The sequence below is a fragment of the Lipophrys pholis genome (assembly GCF_963383615.2).
Source record: "Lipophrys pholis genome assembly, chromosome: 19".
Taxonomy (NCBI): domain Eukaryota; kingdom Metazoa; phylum Chordata; class Actinopteri; order Blenniiformes; family Blenniidae; genus Lipophrys; species Lipophrys pholis.
Genome location: NC_137647.1, coordinates 22,912,706 through 22,936,223, shown reverse-complemented (window position 1 = coordinate 22,936,223; position 23,518 = coordinate 22,912,706). Strand labels below are relative to the sequence as shown.

General features: G+C 45.0%; 1 protein-coding gene across 2 annotated transcripts; it reads right to left on the bottom strand.

The window, feature by feature from the left end:
• Positions 1–1,789: 1,789 nt before the first annotated feature.
• LOC308124874 (NACHT, LRR and PYD domains-containing protein 3-like) lies at positions 1,790–23,518 on the bottom strand. 2 transcript variants are annotated; one of them, XM_080488230.1, is made up of 13 exons: positions 23,174–23,518; positions 20,208–20,383; positions 16,633–16,696; positions 14,190–14,264; positions 13,474–13,593; positions 13,113–13,306; positions 11,139–12,993; positions 7,605–7,778; positions 7,158–7,340; positions 5,448–5,630; positions 3,026–3,208; positions 2,557–2,730; positions 1,790–2,261 (listed from the first exon to the last, which is right to left on the bottom strand). In XM_080488230.1, exons 3-13 carry the CDS (start codon positions 16,677–16,679, stop codon positions 2,252–2,254), a joined length of 3,198 nt encoding a protein of 1,065 aa, XP_080344356.1. In that variant the 5' UTR covers positions 16,680–16,696; positions 20,208–20,383; positions 23,174–23,518; the 3' UTR covers positions 1,790–2,251. The 2 variants fall into 2 exon arrangements, with proteins under 2 accessions (XP_080344356.1, XP_080344357.1); XM_080488231.1 differs by having other exon boundaries at positions 23,354–23,503.

Sequence of the window (23,518 nt, the reverse complement as noted above, 5' to 3'; positions counted from 1 at the left end):
ACGGAGTTCGCTGACAGCTCGTTGGCGGGAACCAGACCCGTTACATAAACAAAGCCTTAAGAAACACCATGAAAAAATATTTCACAGTGACGACAAGAAAGGCAGAGACAGACAGAGATAATGAAACAAACGAAAGTCTCCCGAAGGCTAAGACGAGGAAATATGACGAAGCGTATGTAGCGCTTGGCTTCACTGTGACAACGGTGGGAGACGAGGAAAGACCCGTATGTTTACTGTGTCTAAAAACGTTGGCAGTGGACAGTATGAAGCCAAATAAATGAAGGCGTCACTTAAAGACTTTACACCCCTGTAGGAGCCACAGGGATTCTGTTGATTTCTCCTTTATCTACGAGCAACATGCATGTGCTTGGAGGGCAAGTGCTTCTGCACCACAGTGAATGGGGGTGGCGCTGTGGGAGAGGTGTTTTGTTTTTAGTGCGCACGCTCACCTGTGCCGGTGTGTTGTCAGACCTGCATCAGGGCCGTGTGGGGCGAGTTTGGGGGAGAAACTTTCTGTTGACCGCTGTCGCTAAAGAAATATCTGCACTGTCTTGAGATGTATCTGCTGGCAAATCATGGAACGGCAACAAGTAAGTGCCAACTACATGCAAGATCGGAGCAATAAATCATCAGACGGAGCGTCATCAGTGTTACACCCTCCTCGTCTTAGCCCACCTTGGTGTTTGTAGTGATATTTAGTTTTTTACGCCACAATAACCCCAGTCACGTTGATAAGCCATTTGAGTTTTTTTCAGCAGAAATGTGCTGAATATCGACAACAATCATCCCGCTTTGTGAAAACTACGTCAGTAAAGCAGCAAGCACAGTTAGAGTCATATAAAGTGGCGTCCCAAATCGCTCAGTGCAACAAACCCCATCCCATAGGAGAGGAGCTGATCCTGCCTGCAGCGTTAGACATGGTCTCTGTCATGCTGGATGACGTTAGTGCTGCAACAACAACTCTCCCCCTGTCCAATGACACTATGGGCCCACGTATACATGACATTGCTAACCATCTCCAGGAACAGCTGCTAGATGAACTCAAAGACAAACGTTTCGCCTGACAATTTGATGCAGCAACTGACAGCAACAAAGACTTGCAACAAAGAGTGTTTTTGGAGCAGGAGCACAAGTATGAAGTCGCAAAATGTTGTGATGAGAACTTTCTGTTGAAACTGGCCGACCCTAGTGACATATTTGGAAAGCTAAATGAACTAAATCTACAGCTTGAAGGAAAAGATAAACACCTCCCTCAGGTCACAGACAAGATCCATTCTTTCACCCGAAAGCTTTCAATGTGGGGCAGGACACTTGATGAAGGAAACACTGATTCATTCCAGAACCTGCATGAATTTGTTGTTACTACTGGCTATGATGTCACCTCAGTGATTCCATGTATTAAACAGCATATTTCATCACTGATGGGATTCTTTAGTGTGAGTGTGAAAGCAGCAAATGTAATTGACATTATACAGACTTATGCCTTCTGAGACCGAGGAAGCTCAGCCACATTCTGCTCTGAACACCTAATCCAGAAACTGAACATCACCGGAAGAAGAACAAACAGATACAAATACAGTGAGTTTTTCCCCCTGGTGGAGAGATGATGTCATTACAGGTAGTCTATCGTTAATATTCTCTGTTTCCAGTGGAACTCTGCACTAAACTACACACCAGTGAGCCATGTCCCACCAAACATGGTGCCTGACCTTCGACCTGCTGGAATACTGTGTGGACATCCAACCCATGTGAACACAGCTCCTTAGTTTGTATTTTATCTGTTTATTTTGGACTCGCTCAAAATCAGATATCAACGTCACAGCGCACACCGATCACCCAAAGATATTTCCCCCAAGAAGCAGTGACTAAGTCCAGCATAACAATATATTTAGGTTGCATGTCTGAAAAGGAGTGGGAAGAAGTATAACTTATCAAATCCCACCCCTTCTCCGTAAACAATACAGTATTTAAAATAATTTAATACATTTTTTCTTTTCTTTAAAATTTTTTTTTTTTAGTTTCTGTAAAAAAAAGAATCCGTTAAAAAATGGTAAATGAGCAGCTACGGCTGCCAAACAAAAAACTTAAAATTAAAGTAAAAAACCATAATTCACATGAAGTACAAAGACATTAAATTTCACAGCAATTCTCATCAGCGTCCTCTCTGCTCTCCTCAGTGGATCTTCAGGACACACAGCGTCCTCTCTGCTCTCCACAGTGGATCTTCAGGACACACAGCGTCCTCTCTGCTCTACCTCCACCTGCAGAGAGATGAGAGGTGATGAGGAGAGTCTCTGTGGAGCAGCCAGGACTTCAGTCCTGTCCACAGCAGCAGCTCAGAGCTCATGAAGGACCACCACTGTCAGACCAACACAACAAGCCTGAGGCTCCTCTGATTGGCTGACTGTGTCCTCTGCTGTCCAACCCTGAAGCTGCTCAGCGTTCTCCTCTCACAGCCTCACAGAGCAGTCAAACTCTGGATCTTTGTTCTCACACTAACTGTGTTTAGTAGAAACCTGCTGGAAGCAGCATGGACTCACTCCAACATCTACTGACCTGAGAGTCTGCAGGCTGCAGTCTGGACTCTGCTGAAGACCAACAAGCTGCTGCACATCTGAATCCTGCAGGTTGTTGAAAAGCAGTTTGAGCTCCTTCAGGTGGGAGGGGTTGGACTTCAGAGCTGAGACCAAAGAAGAACAGCTGATCTTTGACAACCTGCAGTTCATCAACCTGAATAAAGAGAGAAAGCAGCAGAATGAATGAGGAGAACCAATCAGATGTGTTGATGGAGAAATGAGCAGCTCCACATTACTGAGTCCTGATCAAGGAGCTGTTCTGTTGTTGTGGATCTTCATCACACTCATCATCCACATGTCAGCTCAACATTCCCACTCCTCCTCATGTCCACACACATCAGTAACAAGCTGCTGAGCTCAGTCCATCTCTCACTGCAGGATCAGAGTCTCACATCACAGCTGCTCACAAACATTTCTCCTTCTACAACAGTAACAGACAGTCAACTGACCCCAGAGTCTCCAGACTACAGAGTGGACTCTCCAGAAAACCACACAGCTGCTCAACTCCTGAATCCTGCAACTGGTTGTAGCTCAGGTCCAGATGTTTCAGATGTTTCAGGAGGGAGGGGTTGGACTTCACAGCTGAGGCCAGAGAAGAACAGCTGATCTCTGACAAACTGCAGAACTCCAACCTGAATAAAGAGAGAAAGAAGTGAGATTAGAGTCACACACTCACACACACACACACACACACACACACACACACACACACACACACACACACACACACACACACACACACACACACACACACACACACACACACACACACACACAGACACACACACACACTCAGACAGGTTGACAGTGAATTCTCCACTGCAGCACCTTGTTTCTTCTACCAAGCTTTGAAATGTTGAGCTCCACACGGCTCTCCTGCAGTCACAGGACTGAACCACAGAGAAGAAGTCTCAGTTTCTCATGGAGATCCTCAGTGTGGATCATCTCAAACTGCGGGGTTTTCCAGGATAGAAGTTCAACACATTCTGAATCTCTCCCTGAACTCTGAGTTGACTCACTCTAAGGTGAGAAACTCTGAGTTTCCGGTTCCAGAACAGCTGATCTGAATTAGTTCAATCAACTCTGAGTATGTGTATAACTCCGGTGGTTGTAGAGGAAAAATCATCCTAGTCTATGCATGTAGTAGTGAAGAGGAGAAAAGTTATACTGGCTCATGTAGAAGGTGTCTGGAGACATACCAGCTTTTGTAGCAGATCTGTTAAACACCTGAGTTAGAGAGAGGACACAGCTGCATGTCTGTGCTGTTATGTTTTATTGGCATAGCTGTTTGTTGTCTTACATCCACACCTGTGTTATAAAAAAATGGAAAGCTCTATCAATGGTTCTCATCGTGCCAAAACGCTGAGGGTGGGTCAAGATGACCTATAGGCAGATTTGTAACACTACGACACCATTAAAACTCCCAAACAAAGTAAAAACTCAGGGGAGGGGCTTTCCAGAGGGGATTTTTGAGGACACGATTAGATCCAAGTGTATGATGGGCGTTTCAAAAAATAAGAGGCAGACCCAGATTAGAGAATAAAAGGAGGAACTGAAAGCTGTACAAATCAGTCTATGACCAATCGAAGACTCTCATTTGCATCCGTGTGTGTGTGTGTGTGTGTGTTGAACAGACGGGTCCCGAGTCTATCAGCCTTACTGAAGATGTATGATGTGGATGAAAAGTCCTATATAAATAAAGTTTGATTTGATTTGATGTGAACCTTGAGTTATACGCATGCACAACCACAACAAAAAGCCATCGTCAATGGAGCCCCGATACCACGAGTCACTATGGCAACAGACTGAAAACAATACAGTCCCCCCCCGTCCCCCGACGGAGCTGGAGGTCCGAATGCAGGCCTACGGTGAATATGAAGATTTATTTCAAGTTGAAAGTAACAGCGCTGCAGCAGCGGAGGAGAGAGAGACGACATGATTGAACATTGCTGCCCGAGTCAACGCGTAAGTTTGAACATGCTGCTCCATTGACTTCACATTTAACCATAGCCGACTTAAGATTGTAGCATACAGGTAGAAATAATAAATAGGTGTAAAATCTGAATTTCATTTAGATGCAATCCAACAGGAGAAAGGTGACTTGGAAGTCGCCAATATGAAATATAAAATCATCATTCAGAATGTTAAAGCATATCTGGCTATGATTGCACCTCACTTTGATTTTTAATATAGTATTTAAGTTGACGTAGGCAAAAAATATTCATTCAGTAGCGACTTCAAGTAGTAATTTAAACCTCAAACAAAATGTTGTTAGAACTTGTCCTCTGTTAATGTCCTATTTAGAAGATTAACACAATGTTTACACATTGTTATCATCGTAAAGTCATTTAAGATGTGATGATGTGGACAAGAACAATAAATAAAATACTGAAATTATTTTAAAAATAACATCTGAGTTCTGCTCAGCCAACAGAAAGAAGGAAGAGGACCGACAAACAGGTGGAGGGCCGGGTGGGGGGCATCTGAGCCCCTTACCTCTCCGGACACGACCCTTGTAACAGGCATTTTAGTGCGAGGGTGACTGTTCTAACCGCTCTACATACTGTTACACGAACGGACAATCCATTTCTGGTAGCTGCTTCAGGTGGGAGGAGCCAGGTAGAAACTCAGGGTTCCTTCTACAAAACCCGCCAGCGAGCAGGTTCTGTTCACATAGTCTGTTACCATGGTGACTGACTCAGAGTTTAATTCAGCTCTCTTTCAGGAACAGATAACTCAAGAGTTTCCCTCATCCCAGGGTAAACATACTCTGAGTTTTCATATAACCTGCTTTCTGGAATCCCTCCTGATGTCTGACCTTTAGTGTCAACACAACTTTCACTGCACACAAAGACAAACATGGAGTCTGACCTCAGAGTCTCCAGACTGCAGAGTGGACTCTCCAGAAAACCACACAGATGCTGAGCTCCAGAATCCAGCTCTTTGTTCCTGCTCAGGTCCAGATGTTTCAGATTTTTCAGGAGGGAGGGGTTGGACTTCAGAGCTGAGGCCACAGAAGAACAACTGATCTTTGACAAGCTGCAGTTAATCAACCTGAATAAAGAGAGAAAGACGTGAGATTAGAGGACAAAGTTTGATGTTGAAGTCATTGAGACTGAAAAAGGTTCAGACTGGAAGAGTTTAGAAATGTAAAGTCCAAACAGCTGAAGCCACCAGGAGGAGAAGAGTCTCATCAACATGCTGATCACTAACATGCTGCAGAGCTCAGTCCATCTCTGTCCTCCAACATCTGGATCAGAAGACACGCACGCACGCACGCACGCACGCACGCACGCACGCACGCACGCACGCACGCACGCACGCACGCACGCACGCACGCACGCACTTTGGAGCTCAGTTGGGAGATCAGCGACACTTCATCCAGGATAGTCGTGGTATCAGTGGTGATAACCGAGATTAAACTTGATGATTTTTTAAGATGAAATTAAATCAGATTGTGATGTATGCATTTACACTCATAACTTATTGCAAATGTAAGCCCCCAGCTAGCTCAGTTGGTAGAGACTCGCAATCTCCAGGTAGTGGGTTCGTGTCCCACGCCGGGCGCCACCTTCCCGTGGGCTCACAGGAAAGGTTCTTAATCAGTGCAATGTGATCTGGGTGACAGTGCTCAGACTGCCACCCCCGCGACCGGAAACGGATAAGCGGGAGAAGATGGATGTCCAAAGCTCAGTCCAAATGTCCAAACATGAAATAATTAATAAAACAATAGATGACATGCCGATTCAACTCTCATTGGTCTCATATAAAACACACAGGACATCGATGCAAAGAACAAATAGGACCTTTAGAGAGGAATTACTAAAAAGCAGTTTGGCAACATAAATAAAATAGCCTGAGGCTCTTCCCATCGTCCTGTTTAACATGAGTTTACAACCAAATGCTGCGTCTGAGGTATGAGGTAATGACAGGAAGGAAAATGCCCTGTCCATTTAACATCATGTTACTGAAAACACAAACTGAATGAAAGCAGTAACTATATCAAAATACTAAAGTAGAACTGTTAGGTGTCTCTCTTCTCAGGTGCAGAAGGTTCTACTCCAGGATCCAGATGAGGTGACACCGGTCCCCTCACAGACTAAGCAACTAGTGGCACAAGACTCAGTGTACCAAGACTGAGTCTCCTAGTGACAGGACACTGACTGAACTCTGACACCACCTTGAGGACACTGACAGTGACGGGGAGGATGGAGATGAGAACAGACAGACCTCACAGGAGGCATGATAAGCTGTATGACACCATTGAAATCCCAAACAAGGTAAAAACCCAGGAGAAGGGCTTTCCAAAGGAGACTTTTGAAGACACGATTAGTAGGTCTCGGGGTTCCTTCTACAAAACCCACCAGCGAGCAGGTTCTGTTCACAGAGTCTGTTACCATGGTGACTGACTCAGTTTAGTTCAGCTCTCTTTCAGGAACAGATAACTCAAGAGTTTCCCTCATCCCAGGGTAAACATACTCTGAGTTTTCATATAACCTGCTTTCTGGAATCCCTCCTGATGTCTGACCTTTAGTGTCAACACAACTTTCACTGCATACAAAGACAAACATGGAGTCTGACCTCAGAGTCTCCAGACTGCAGAGTGGACTCTCCAGAAAACCACACAGATGCTGAGCTCCAGAATCCAACTGCTTGTTCTCACTCAGGTCCAGATGTTTCAGATTTTTCAGGAGGGAGGGGTTGGACTTCAGAGCTGAGGCCACAGAAGAACAGCTGATCTCTGATAAGCCGCAAAGCCACAACCTGTTTAAAGAGAGAAAGAAGTGAGATTAGAGGACAAAGTTTGATGTTGAAGTCATTGAGACTGAAGAAAGTTCAGACTGGAAGAGTTTAGAAATGTAAAGTCCAAACAGCTGAAGCCACCAGGAGGAGAAGAGTCTCATCAACATGCTGATCACTAACATGCTGCAGAGCTCAGTCCATCTCTGTCCTCCAACATCTGGATCCTCCTAAACTCCTCTCAGTGGTTTGACTTCAACACATTCTAACTTCAGACAGTGAACTGACCTCAGAGTCTCCAGCTTGCAGTTTGGACTCTCCAGTCCAGCACACAGAACCTTCACTGATGAATCCTTCAGCTCGTTGTGACTCAGGTCCAGATGTTTGAGATGGGAGGGGTCAGACTTCAGAGCTGAGGAGATCACTTCACAGTGAGAATCAGAGAGTGTACTGCCAGTAAGTCTGTAATGAGACACAGAGAGGACAGGACGTTGTTATGAGGACTTTGTTGGACCTCAGAGCTTCAGATCATCTTCTCTGGGTTTGACTTTGGCTTCATGTGGACATGAAGGAGAGAACATGGAGTTCCACATGTTGTGTTCATGTCTTCAGTTCAAGATGTTGAAGTGAAGCTGTGGAGTGGAGCTGGACGTCCTGCTACTTTTTCCGTACTACGACGCTCATTCACTTCTCACCGGGATATATAACCGTGGCTGAAGGTCGAACCTGCTCCCGAGCAGGTTAGGTTCTTGATAAGCAGTCAGAGCTCCGCCTCCTGACCAATCAGATCTCTTGGAAAATGACCTGCCCATTCTTAAATGATCGTGATTGGTGCGCAGTTTCAATTCAATTCAACATTATTTATATAACATCAAATACAACACAGGTTCAGCGCGGCGCTGCAGCGGAGATGAGAAAGTAATTCAGAGCAATCTTTTTGACATAATACAATAAATCCTGGTCACTGAGGCTTTGAAGGATGTTTTTGTTCTTGACTTGTTCCAAGTGTTTCGTTACACGAGGATTGATCTGTAATAATAAGCTTAATAATAATGGTCACGCTGACAGAACTGCAGAAACATAATATCACACAATCTCACAAAGTCACGCACTAACAAGTCAGGAATGTTCTGGCTTTGGCTGCAGCAGCAGTGTTGCTTTTATCCTGCTGGATGTGTTTTAATTCTTCATATTCTCAGAGAATAACTGCTCCTTCAGTAATCTGTAAACTGCTCTGCAGGGTTTCTCCGTGTGTGTCAGGGCTGTAGTCAAGTCCAAGTCTTGAAAAGTCCAAGTCGGGGCTGGTCGAATCCAAGTCAAGTCGGAGCCACAAAAGTCCAAGTCCAAGTCAAGTCAAAGTTCACAAGGTCCAAGTCCAGATGAGATCAAGAGTAAACCTTATGACAGAAAAAAAATTATTTTCACGACTACAAAATTAGAGAAATTTCATTTTACTCAACTCTTCTAATAGGGCTTTCCCACCAACAAGAACCAGGTTCTAGTTCAGGGCCAGTTCTTAAATGAGCACCGCCAAAGAACCGGCTCTTTCTCCACCGTTAACGGAGCCAAGTGAGAGCCACATCATTGCGTCACTCCAAAATGTCGTACGTCACTGATTTCACCAATTTAGCGCTGACAGCGCTCATTCAGGTACAAGGAGACGGACTGCAACAGTGGTTTGGTCCGGATCGCTCCATCTCGTTTGGCCTGAAGCTCAGATGCAGACCAAAGAGCCAGAAAACATTGCGTCTCTTCGTATCTCTATTGGTGTTTTTTCACGTCCGTCTTGTTTTAGTCCGGAGCCCCGAAGTGGCCAGAGAGAGAGAAATTTTTTTATAAATAATAACAATAACGTGTGAATGAGCTTGGGGCTTATTTTTCAACATTCCGGCATTTAGATAGTTAATTTCTGCTCCTTTCACTTTATTTCTGGATGTGTCTGAATCAAATGCTTCAACATCGGAGAAGAATGTGTTATATGATGAAACGAAGCTCTAAAGCCGTTTATAGGTTGTCAATGGAAACAAGCGCAATCTTTCTCTATAACCACTCCGGGGCTCCGTGTTCACTGGTTCAACCTCCCTTTTGCCTTGTCGGCAGCGATAACTCCAGCGATAACTCCGCTCCCAGCTGATGACGCATCTGGCCCCGCAACAATGTGGGGCCGGCTTAGCACCCGTTTAACCCCTGGTAGGCCGGGGCTTTGGCAGTGGAAAGACAAAGAACTGGTGCTAAGTCTGGCCCTGGCTCCGTATTCGCCCCTCGTTCTTTCCGGTGGAAAAGCCCCCTGAGATGTCTTGTAATCCTCACTGTGAATGGAGTGTTAGAAATGTGACAACCTTGTGTGTGCAGATAACCAACAAAAACATTTTCAAAAACAATGCTGCTTTATTAAACTATTCACCTAGACATATTTTTTAAACAAAAGGCATATCTGCTCTGTAAGGACTTAGTTGTTGTTGTTTTTTTTTAATCAAGATCCAAGCAGTGTTTACTGATGAAACATTCTGCACAAAATACAGTGAAATGTAAATATATATATATATAAATCCTGTATAACCACCTTGCTTGGTGGTTTCTGGGGCTGATTGGAGCTTGTTGCGGCCGGTTTTGGTCCACGGGCCTCATGTTTGACTTCACAGCAGCACCGAGCTGTGGGAGGCTGTCCCTCATTAAGGTGTTAACAGTTTAACTGTTAACGTACCTTAACGTACCTTCGGCACTGCTGTGAAGTTTACTTCCGTCAAACATGAGGCCTGTGGACCGAAACCGGCCGAAACAAGCTTCAATCAGCCCCAGAAACCACCAAGCAAAGTTATTCAGGATTAATAGGATTTTCTTGTTTTTTACATTTCACTGTATTTTGCAGCAGAATGTTTCATTAAAATTGACTTTATATATTGACTATATTGAGATTGTAGTCATTTTCTGTACTAATTGTGTGATCTTGCAAAATTCCTCCTGTACACTGTGGTCACAACAAAGAAAAACATCTATCCATCCATCCATCCATCTGTTGCACCTTGCACTGATTAAGAACCTTTCCTGCGAGTGGTGAGCCGATGGGTTCCACGGGGAGCCCATTAGGTGGCACCTGGTGTGGGACATGAACCCACTACCTTGAGATAGTGAGTCTCATGCTCTACCAACTGAGCTGGCCAGGGGCGACAAAGAAAAACTTTCAAGTCAGAGTTTAATTTGGGCCGGATCTTGGCGGAACAGGATCCGGCACCTCCCAGATTTTGACCGGCACTTATTTGATTGGATCCAGCACCTCATTAAAAAAAAACAACTAAATCCAACCCCTTTTTCACTTTTATGTGTTTAATTATGTGTTTAAATATTATATATGGACACCTCCGTGACATTTTTGTCTCTGTGTTGCCGCCAGAACAACATGCAGCCTGTGTTCCGGGACCTAATGATTTACAAATTAAGCACTGTTTCAAGTGTAAATTCAAATGTTATTAAAGCAATATTTTACCAGTCCAGCCACTCAAGATGAAACTGGACTGTATGTGGCTTCTGAAGTAATATTTTATTTTGTATATATGTTGTATACATCTTTATATTGGTTTGGTTATGTGCTTTAAAATAAGTATGTTTCTTCCATAACATATTATTTGGTGTTTGGTTCATTCAGTATCAACTAGTCCTACAATTTATCATGTCACAATGTAGTATTTAATAGTACACAATGATTTAGAATGCACCAACAGATCATGTTTAAGATCAGTGAGGAACATCTGCACAAAGGAACTACAGGAAGTACTTTGTACAAACATCACTGAGACATGTGATCATGAGGACATGTGGACTCACCGAGCCGTCCTGCAGTTCCTCACAGCTGGGATCAGTCTCCTTCGTCCCTCCACTGATGTGTTGTACTTCTTCGGGTCCAACTCCTCCAGGACCTGGTCTGACATCTGCAGCATGTAGGCCAGAGCTGAGCAGTGGACCTCAGAGAGTTTCTTCTCTGATCTGTTCTCTGACTTCAGGAACTCTTGGATCTCCTGATGTACTGAGACGTCCTTCATCTCCATCAGACAGTGGAAGATGTTGATGCATCTGTCAGGAGACATTTCATCACTCCTGATCTCCTTCAGGTTTTTGATGACTCTCTGGATGGTTTTTGAACTGCTCTCTGTCTGACCCAGCAGACCTTCTAAGAGTCTCTGGTTGGACTCCAGAGAGAGGCCATGAAGGAAGCGGACAAACAGGTCCAGGTGGCCGTTCTGACTTCTGAGGGATTTCCGCAGGACTTTGTGAAGGAAGTTGTCCAGAGATGGGAAACCAGCAATGTTTCTGAAGAACCTAGACACTTTGTCAGAAAATGTCTCTGGTTTTAATTCCATGTGTTCCCAGTCCTCTCCAATGAAGGTCTTCAGTACGTCTGTTTTCCTGTTGTTGAAACAGTGGAACAAGTCGACTGCAGCCAGAAACTCCTGAACACTCAGATGGACGAAGCTGTAGACGGGTTTCTGGAAGATCACAAACTCTCTCTTGAAGATCTGAGTACAGACTCCAGAGTACAGCGAGGCCTCAGTCACATCCAGACCACATTCCTCCAGGTCTTCTTGGTAGAACATGATGTTTCCTTTCTCCAGATGTACTAAGGCCAGCCTGCCCAGCTTCAGAAGAACCTCCCTGTCAGCCTGTGTCAGCTCCTGGGGACCCGTCTCATGTCCTTCATGGTACTTGAGCTTCTTCCTGTGTGTCTGAACCAGCACAAAGTGGGAGTACATGTCAGTCAGGGTCTGGGGCAGCTCTCCTCTCTGCTCTGTGGTCAACATGTGCTCCAGAACTGTGGCAGTGATCCAGCAGAAGACTGGGATTCCACACATGATGTTGAGGCTCCTGGATGTCTGGATGTGGGAGATGATTCTGCTGCTCAGCTCCTCATCACTCAGTCTCCTCCTGAAGTACTCCTCCTTCTGGGGCTCAGTGAAGCCTCGCACTTCTGTCAGTCTGTCCACACAGGATGGAGGGATCTGATTGGCTGCTGCGGGTCGGGAAGTGATCCAGACCTGAGCCGAGGGCAGCAGATTCCCCCGGATGAGGTTTGTGAGCAGCAGGCTGACTGAAGACTCGTGTGAGACATCGACCACCAGCTGGGAGCTGCTGAAGTCCAGAGAAAGTTTGCTTTCATCCAGGCCGTCAAAGATGAAGAGCAGCCTGCAGACAGCCAGCTCCTCTGCTGTCACCTTCTGTAAGGCTGGATGGAAAACATGGAGCAGCATGAGAAGACTGTAGGGCTGCTCTCTGATCAGGTTCAGCTCCCTGAAGGAGAGCACCACCAGCACACCGACGTCCTGGTTCTCCAGGCCCTCGGCCCAGTCCAGAGTGAACTTGTGCACCGAGAAGGTTTTTCCACTGCCGGCCACGCCGCTGGTCAGAACCACTCGGATGTGTCTGTGTTGCTCAGCTGAGGCTCTGAAGATGTCCTGACACCTGATGGCAGTGTCATGGAGGCTCTCCTTCCTGGAAGCTGTCTCCAGCTGCATCAGCTCCGGTTCCCTCTGAAGCTCCTCACTGTGTCCCTCTGTGATGTGGAGCTCAGTGTAGATCCTGTTGAGGAGGGTTCCTCCTCCTGGTTCATCACTTCCTTCACTCACACATTCACACCTGCTCCTCAGACTCTTCTTATGTTCCTCTAGAACCTTCTGCAGACCAGCACCTGCTCAAAGACAACAACAACAATCAGACTTCACACAAACAGCAAGCTTCCACATCTCTACAAACAACGAGTCCAGTGAAGACAGACGAGTCCCTCAGCAGATACATGTCCACTCTTACTTGGTGCAGCTCTGCTTCTGGATCTTTCTGCACACTGAGGACACACTGATGAAGAACCCAGGTCCCAGTGTGAGCTGCTGCACTGTCTGCAGACCTGGTGTCCACAGCTCCACCAGACTGGATCCTTCAGGACAACCTCACACAAAGCACAGCGGGACGGCTGCTGCTCCTCATCATCACTCCTCTTCTTCTCTCTGTGGCACCAAGCAACATTTACTGAGCAACACAACACACAGCGAAGACACAAAGATCCAGCTTCAACTCTCACACTGCTTCAAAATACTGGAAGTGGATCTTAGAGTGAGCACAACATCTCTCACTCTGGTTTTGAGGAAATAAAAGGAAACAAAGAGTTTCTTACTTTGTGACTGAAGGTCCAGGTTCAGCACTGAAAGCTGGTGGAAGTAATTTGGACCCGTCACTCTTCATAGACAACCTGCTGGATACTGAGAACTCTGCTGTGTGTCTGAGCTTCTGATCTCTAGACACACACACACACACACACACACACACACACACACACACACACACACACACACACACACACACACACACACACACACACACACACACACACACACACACACACACACACACACACACACACACACACACACACACACACACACACACACACACACACACTAATGGTGATGTTCATGTCAAAATCAGATCTTTGTGGTTTGTTTGCATCTCTGTGTGCAGCTGCCGTCTCTCCTGGATCCTCTCCCTGGATTGACTCCCAGCACTCAGCCAGTCTGGGCCAAAGCCTCTCAGCAGCCAGTCTGTTTCAAACTGTCAGCTGAGCTCCACGTCTGGTCAGTCATAGTGAAACACTTCTTCACACTGGCTTTCAATCACAAAATGGACTTTGACAAGCATATGGTGGTGTGTTCCATGCACTTTGTCAGTTTTCTCAAATTCATATTAAACATCACAAAGTATCTCTATTCTTACTCTATCAAAATGTTTAATAACAAACTGAATGGTTTGAACTGCGTCATCAGCAGATTCTTGTTAAAACACAGCCAATAAACACTGGAATTGATGAAATAAAAAGAAAACACAGTTTCTTACTTTGTGACTGAACGTCCAGGTTCAGGACTTAACCATGGTGATTCATCTTTGGACAAATTACTCTTCATAGACAACCTGAGAGTGAAATCAGAAGATTAAGAAACTGTGAACATTTTAATGGTTCAGTAAGTTCATCATAATCACAGTGGTTATAAAGAAATGAACCATGACAGAGGTCACACCCACACAGCCCAATAAGGAGTTTCACACCAGGTCAAAATGTTCAATTGGATCACTGACAGATCAGGGAGGTGGCCTGGACTACATGGCTCACCCCCTCCAGACAAAGGGGGGATGTGGGGGGGTGACCACGTTTCTTTGAGAATAAAGAAATGTGATCACCACTGGAAAAAATTGCCATTGGTCACGTGACCCCACCAGGGGTTCCCTGGCAACCCCTCCCTGGATGCTGCATCCCTGCACCTCATTACCAGGGGTATCCACCAACTCTATCTACAACCGCAGGAAATGCCCCGAAAACACTGAAGCCAACCCCGCTCTGATTGGCCAAGTCCATTGTGAAACCAGCAGGGAACCAGACCATGACGCACAGGTATAAAAGTCTGACCCGCGAAAACACACTCATCTCCAAAACGGATTCACATCGAGCAGGACGCAGGACTTCATACAGAGACACAAGGAGCCCCGTGTTAACTCACGCGGACCGGGCCCGGAACTTTTTTAACTCGCTGGACGAGTTGGAACAGCCGTGGGATTGCTTTTTCTCCATCTTTTTTTGTCTTTTATTCAAAGGGACCGCATCGCTACAGCCTCCGGCTGCAACAGCTCTCCTCTGATCCTGCAGCTGAGCAAGCCCTCTGAGTTTGGGACGCTGAACCCAGACCCGGTAACACCAAGTCACCGTGGCCTCAGTCGTTATCTGATCAAGATAAGCTCACACACATAGTCATAAGTTAGCAACCAAACTGCTAACTGGTGCCGCAACGTCCCCCCCCCGTAATGTCACCAGAGTTTTAACTGCATGTTTTGACATCCAGTTAAAACTCAAGCATTCAGACCCGGCCCCCAAAGCCATTCAGTCGTCACATGACCTCGGAAAGCGTCTTCTTATCGCCACGGCAACTCAGCTTCACGTTGGTGAAACCAGGCCGCCATTTGGGCTCTGTGAAAACCCCACCAGAGCCGCCATCTTGGATGAGGATCCCAACTCGGTGGACATTCGAGGTCATTACACCCATTTCACTCTCGTCACTCCAGACCACACACATCACCACACATACTTTCTTTGTACTTAGTGTTTGCTGTTTAGTAGATAAGAGCTCCGTGTTAGATGACGTTTGCTGCTTGGATGTGTTGATTTATGAGATGATTTCAGAATTATTTATGGATTAATACATTTTTGTTATTAAACGCCTGTTAGCTGAATTGAACGATTCCTGGTGATTATTGTGTATTTATTGTTGACAATTCACTGGTTTGTAACAGTCTGTGCTCGGATCACACACCTTCCTTTTTATTTAAGATTGTTATATTTTTACACAGAAATATTAACTAACGTCAATAAACCTTTTCCAAACGAGACAGATATTTTGGCATTAGCTATTTCCAGATCTCTGGTGGTGCCCCTTTTATTATTAATGAATAAATAATGAATTTATTCCAATTAATAATTTTTCATTAATAAATTATTTTCTATAATGTATTAATTTTAAGTAATTACTCAATAACTTTAGGAGTTGTAAATGAGTTTACTTCCATTAATAATTTACATTTTTCATAAATTACTTCCAGTGATTTATTACTTTCAGTAATCTATGACTTACAGTAATTTAATGCTAATAACCAACCATAAATCCCAACACCGTTTACACATGAAAGATCTGAGACATACATGTCAAACCTGTACAGGTACTTTCAAAGAGCTTCCAGACATGACGGAACACATTTCAACTGTCACTTTACTTTGTGGTCACAGGTTCAAAAGAGCAGTGGCAACACAAAAATACGGGGAACAAACAGAAAGCCATCAACACACGTCTCACACATCTGAGGAGGCAGGGGCACAGAAAGACCTGCAGGCAGACTTGGAGCTCAAAGATCCGTCAACAAGTCTCAACAAGTATGTTTTTTTGACAGAAATTAGTGAGATCAGGGAATGTCTCAAATCAACCATATTGTTTTGCATCTGGATAAAGAAACCTTTCAAATTAATTGTATCTTTGAGTTTTTTGGATTCAAATCAGATGAAAAGAGCTGAATAATTTTGAGTGCAGCTGTAATTATATTGAATAAGTACATGGAAACTGCAGTATGAGCCATCAAACTGTCAAAGTCAGTCTGAAGATCAATAAACTCACACTGTTCACACTGAGTGAAACTTCATTTGAACAAACACAAACAGAAAGTGTTGCATCTTTTCTTCGGTTTGGTGTTTTTGTGAATTTTGTATGTCAATTCTGCAGGAGCAGCTGACGTCTCTTACCTCTTCACACACTCTGATCCGTCCTCCTCTTCACCAATGTCACACATCTTCAGTCAGGCTGAGTCTGTTTTACACACACACACACACACACACACACACACACACACACACACACACACACACACACACACACACACACACACACACACACACACACACACACACACACACACACACACACACACACACACACACACACACACACACACACACACACACACACACACACACACACACACACACACAAAGTGGTGAGGAACACTGATGGGCAGTAACACGTTACTGTACTCTGATTACTTAGTAAAGTAAACTTTTGCCAAAACAGGAATTAGATTATCGTTTTTTTCCAGGCCGCATTACTGCGTTACTAAACCGTGATGTTGTCTGGTGAGACTGTCTGGTATCAATGACGTATGAATGTTCCCCCCGCATTGCAGCCGCACTCGCCCCGGGCCGGGGTGAGACCACAGTGGGAAGTGCTGGGGTGAGACCTATCCCCCGCCCCCCCAACCTGTGGAGTGTTGGATGTATGTAGGGGTGTGTCTCTGTGTTTTGAAGAGGTCAATGCAATATGTGTGTTTAAGATGCGGTTTAAAATTGAGGGGTAGCGGGGGCCCGAGCGTTGTACCACTGCCAAGCGGCAGAACCCTGAAAGCCGGCTTTAGTGTTGTTAAAATTGTGGGCAGTGCAAAGTTGGTGGAGTGACCAGACCCCAGTTAAGCAGACTTGATCCCCCCATCCTAGGCACCGCCTCACTGAGCCCTCTTGTTGAGTGAGGTGAGGTGAGGTAAGGTAGGTGGGTTGGGCGGGAGGCCCCCTGACACTAAGGCCAGCTGTCAGCAAGCCCCAGCTGGACCCCCCGCGCTGCCCCACCTCACCCTCGAGCGGCTCAGTCTGAAACACGGGAACCAACACCCAACCCGATATGGCCCTGCAAGAGGACCCGGGCAGAAAGGCCCCACCCCATCCAGCGGCCGGACAGCAGAGTCCAAGAACCCCAGGGCCCAGTACAAGCACAGCCAGACGTCAGCAGTTAGGGCACACCAACCCTCCCCCCCACACACGCACACACATAAGTACATACACAAACAGCGAGGCAGCAGGGGCCAGCCCGCCCCAGTGGGGGGGAGGCAAGCAGAGAAAAAAGGGGAAGGCACCTAGCCCCCAGGCCCCGAGGACCACGCCCACCCACCCCAGCCAGGCGGCCCAGCCACGGCCCGACACCCAGCACCCCGACCCAACCCCCGTTGGAATACTCCCGGCCCAGAGCAGGACCCCCACACGCCTCCCAGACACTCCCCAGGCCTGGACCGCAGCCCCCCAGGATAGACACTAGGGCCCCCCCCCCCCCCAAGATCAGAGTGCTGCCAACCGGACAAGCAATGACGCCTGAGGAACTGACAGCCCCAGAAGCCCCAGGGCGCAGCCACCGCTCCCCCACAGGGCTATATGGTGTATTTATTTATTGGGGACCATGTGGACTCAAATTGTGCCAAATGATTTTTCCTACAAGCAGACATTCTCTCCAATGTGATGTGGTCTTGAAGGAAGTTTTTAAATAACTTTATATTCAGACTACTTTTGGATTTCAAGTTCCTGAGGATTGCCTTTGTTGCGACGCTTAGGGAAACCAAGAGCATGCAGGACTCATTTTTTTTGGTTTTCATTTCTGTGAGATCACCGAACAGGCAAACTGCAGGTGACACTGGAAGAGGGTGGCTCAGGTATAACGATAAATCTTCACAGATCTTTTGCCAGAATGTTTGGACTGGTGTACACAGCCAAAGTACTTGTAGATAGGTATAGTTGTTTTGACTGAAAGCACATGTTTCTATTAGAGCAGTCATTCTCAAAGTGTGGTACGAGTATCACTAGTGGTACTCGGGGCTCCCTCTAGTGGTATGCCAAAGGATCACTGAAATAAATATAAATGCGCCGACGTCAACAGTTATACACGGTAGCAGGCAAGAATTGATGGCAAGAGGTGGAGGTTTTTTTAACCCTTTGGGCCCAAAGCTCATTTTGACTGTTTTCACTGCTGTTGCTTTTACGTTCATATCTCACTATATAAAGTGTTTTTCTTGAAAATTTGGTACTGGCGCGTGCAACTGAATCAGTTGCGGGCTCACAGGCTGTGCCAGTTGGCGTTGTAATGCCCCTGATGGTGGGCACAGGTGGGCATCTCCGCCTATACAGCTCCGGACAATGTTTCTGAACATGAATTTCCAAGAGTTCCTCCACTGTACCATGAATAACGACATATACAATCGAGTTCTTACAAAAAATAACGTTTTTATGTGAAAACGGTTATTCAGCGGTGCTTTCTGTGGACTGACCTAAACAAAGGGACCTCATTTCTGGGTTCGCATCACGGCAACCCGCGGTAGAGCGTTTATACCTGTAACTTAGTCTGTACTGCACCTGAAAACACGGGATTTCGCCAGCTCTGTGAGAAATGGCCTATCTAAGCTGATTCTTGTGAAAAAAGTTAAGTATTTTGTGTGTAAAATGACTTTTCACGTCGAGTCCCGGAGGTTAATGGGTCGCTAAGCGTAGCATTACGGGTGATCATGACACGAAGTGCCGCAACTGCCGTAACGCTGCCCGCTGATTACAAATATGGATGAAATGGAGAGTGGAAGATGAGTTACTTCGATCGCTTCTAAAGCCGTTATCTACTTCATAATGTTTATCGTCTGAAACACTCAGTCCGTGAATAAAACATCATTTCCTGAAATGCCAGCCATGTTTCATTTTCGATTGGCTCGAAGCGGGGGCCATGTGACACGAGAAGGGAGGGGGGATCCCAGATCTATAGTAGAATAGTAGAGACATTTGCTAGAATCCATTGCCCATCTTTTTTCATCATAGTTTTATTCTTAATCTTATTGTTCTTCCTGTGTGTGTGTGTGTGTGTGTGTGTGTGTGTGTGTGTGTGTGTGTGTGTGTGTGTGTGTGTGTGTGTGTGTGTGTGTGTTTCAGAAAGCAGCCATACAGCAGTGTGTGAAGTTCAGACAGTCTGTTTTGATTTGATTTTAATCAAGTACAGTACATTCTTTACTTAACATTTAAGTGCAGAACAGTTTTATTTAATCTTTAAGAACAGTTTTTTGTTTGTTTTTCATTTATTTAAGTACAATGTTTATTTAACTTTTCTGTGCAATATATTTTAATTGAATCGTTATTTAAGTACAGTCTTTTATTTTCCTATATTTAAGCGTAGTGTTAATAATCTAACTGTAAAATGTTACAATGGCTGACAATATTAAATATACTTCTTTAGGAGTAAAACCTCTGCCTTGTTTTTGATGAATGCTTAGGCTTACTAGGCTACTGTATAGTGTTGGTCATTATGGTGGTACTTGGAGAGCCAAGTATTTTCTGGGTGGTACTTGGTGTAAAAAGTTTGAGAACTACTGTATTAGATCATCAAATGGAATAAAACAGTTATTGGAGAGAAGTTGTTCTAAGTTTCTTATTCCTGTTACGGCTGAGGGCCGGTGAGCAGCGTTCAGAACCAGACCAGGAGGCAGAGCGGGTGCAGTTCTCAATTAATTCATTTTAAACCGCAAGACCTGGAAGTTGGAGATCGGGGACCCAGGAGTGCAGAGCGCATGGGTGAGGGGACCGCAGCTGGTCGGGGCGCCGTGCCGAGAGGAGGTGCGCCGGAGGCGCTTGGAGCCGGACAGCGCACAAACGGAGCTGACCACATCGGTGAGGACTTCAATCTTCTGGCATCAGCTCCGCCGTGCTGAAGAAGTTAAGAGAATTAATTAGATAACCACCCGCAGGTGAGTCAGGGAGGAAGGATCCGGAGCTGGTGCGAAGTGTGGATCCTCACAATTCCTTTATTTTGCCATCTTGGGAAGTTTATTGGTTTCTTTCTTTGCAGGATGTCAGGATTGTTCCAGAGGGTGTGAGTTTGCAGGGGATGAGTGAACATCCATTAATTTTAAGGAATTCCCACCAAGCTGTCAGAGATGTGTTTATATTGATGCTTTTAAAGCAGTTGTGTTTTTTGATGATAGGACTGAAGAAGGGAAGATCTGTGATTTGGAGATCTTCACAGAATGTTTTTTCCATGTCTAACCAGTCTTCATCTAAAGGATTCTGATTAATCCATTTTACAACATAAAGTAATTTATTGGCCAGATAATAATTATAAAAGTTTGGAAGTTCTAAGCCACCTTGGTCTTTGGTATTCTGTAGTTTCGATTGTTGCTACTCTCACCACAAGGTTGATTACTTTATAGAAGGGGTCCTCAATAGGCGAGCCGCGGGCCGGAGCCAGCTGTCTGGCCCGGGCCGGCTCATTAGCTGCACATCAACGTGAAGTACGTGGAATTTGTGGGGGAAAAAATGCGCTGCTCTACCTTGTTTGGACCTCATCTCACACCGTAGTCAGAGCAGGACTCTGAGCGCATCTGACCTCAATACTGCTCCGCTCGGTCCACAAATTTCAATTTCACGACTCGCGAGACCACCCGTCAAAATTAAACAAAGAAACAACATAACCTGCGCAAAGTCAGTTCAACTCTGGCTGGACTGAACCATTTTGTTTTCTATTACCGGCCCATACTAATGCTCAACCTGCATGCTTGATCTGCTCACAGATTGGAGCTGTCAGCAAAGTGGATCATCTAAAGCGGCACTTCAACTCTCTGCATGCCGCCAGCTTTAAAGCCAACTACCCTCCAAAATCCCACAGCCGCAAAACATAAATTGAAAACATAACGTGATACAAGCCCTCCGTGTCTACGATATGTTGGCATTGCAATGACGAAAACTAATGCACAAAGCTGTGCACTGCGGCAGGCTACTCTGCGCCGTTGCGTATCATCACGTTCTTTCATTAATCTGTCAGGAATGTGGCGAATCGGGGGAATTTGTTATGTTCAGTTGTGGATTTTGCTATGAGAGACGTGTCCAGCCGCCAGGACGCACCGTGAACCAGAGGACATGAGAATCACCGTCTCAGGTGCGTCTGGTGGAGGCGGGTGTTCACCCAGGGCGTAAAACAAGTCAGATCAGCAACTGGGTATAAGAATATATGGCTCCACACAGCCCAGTTATTCTACCAACAGCTACTGAACAGTTCACACACTCCAGATCACTCAGCATTCAGAGAAACTTCATGGAGTTGATCAGAGAGGAGGATGCTGCAGGGAACGAATGCTGTCACTCTGTAGAACACAACAACACACATCACTACTAATCCACACGCTCAGTTACAAACTTCACCAACACAGGTGATTCTTGATATTCTTGGAAGATTATTTTGGCCGCCATAAAGATGTTCCAGGAATATCAGGAATGTCAGGCCCATTTAAGAACTATCTTCAGATGCATAACGTCACATTAAGAATGTCAGGAATGTGGCAGGAATGACGCAAAATTATATTTGTAACTCATCATGCTGATGTGTAAACGCACCTTAAAGCAGGTGCCACTGTCGGATAATACTGCAACAAGAAGAGTGGAGGATTTAATGGAGGATTTAATGGAGGAGTGTTCTTCACCTCTGATCTCTGACTTAAAGAAACAGAATCCAGAAACAGACTTTCTGATGAACATCTTGGCCTCAGGATTGAGACGACAGGATACATCAGAGGGATTTCCTCATGCCGTCGCTTTTCTCACTGATTGGTGAGTGAATTCATTCATTTTTGTTTGTTTGACAATCTAACTGGTGTATTATAACAAAGATTACAACGACAATAGTTATAATACATTCATTTATATAGCAGTTTTTATACTTCAAATACAAAAGACCACAATTAAAAAGAATAAATGGATGAAATGAGAGAACAAAAACAAAATAATTGAGGAGCCCTGCTTTACAGCATATTCAGGCTGTGCATCATGTTTTTGAAAAGCAATTTAAAGTAACTAAAAGTAAAGTAACAATTACTTTTTCAATTAAGTAATCAGTAAAGTAACTGGAAGTAACCCATAAGTAATTACTATTTCCAAGTAAGTTGACCAACACTACTGAGGAAAAAGTAGTGAAGGACAACTCATCAAATTCAAATGGATCTTATTTTGAAATACAACATCATATTGTAAAAATATAAGTTTGACTCAAAAATGTAGTTTCAGCTTGAATAAATGATTTTTTTAGAAGGGTTCTCAAGGATCCAAGTACACTGCATATTTGATTACTGCAGCAAACGACAGACGCCCTGCTGGCTTACTTGACTTCATTTCGAAACTGCGGAGTTCATGCAGGAAATAACCAGCCCAAATATGTAACATGTAGAGAACCAACCCGGAACCAAAGAAAACAATGACATAAACTTACCAAAAAGGACAAAACCGCTTTTAATATTTATAAGTGCGTAAATGTTTTTCACATTCATCATGAGTCATCAGTTCTCAATGAGAAAATATAAATAAAGGAAATCAAACATGGCAATTCAGAGCAAATGTGCAACATAATGCATGAAACTCATCACATCCGTGGAGTTTTTTGGTTTAAGTGACACTTAAATGCGCTCAATGCGCGTGACGCAGAGAGACATCGAGGCTCATTAAAACTCACTTATTTTTCCTCTGTCGAGTCACCTTGGTGCAGAGATCCGTGGGAGACACCGGCGGGATTCTACGGAAATATCTGTCCTAATAACGCTGATCTGTACGTCTTAGAAACTTGGAAAAGGGCGTGCTTAAATTATCAGGTCGCAAGAAATGGATTATTACGCGCAAAAAAAAAACAACTTGCCAAATGTCTTCAGTCTTCAGCCTGCTTCTTCGTCTGTCCCTCACAAATTAAAGAGGACGACCTCTCTACTCCAACGTTCTGGAAAATCTTTTTTTTTTTTTTTTAAAGTAGGAGACGCAGTTCTCCTGTGAAGCTGCGCTCAAAGGGCACAAACTTCACGCTGCT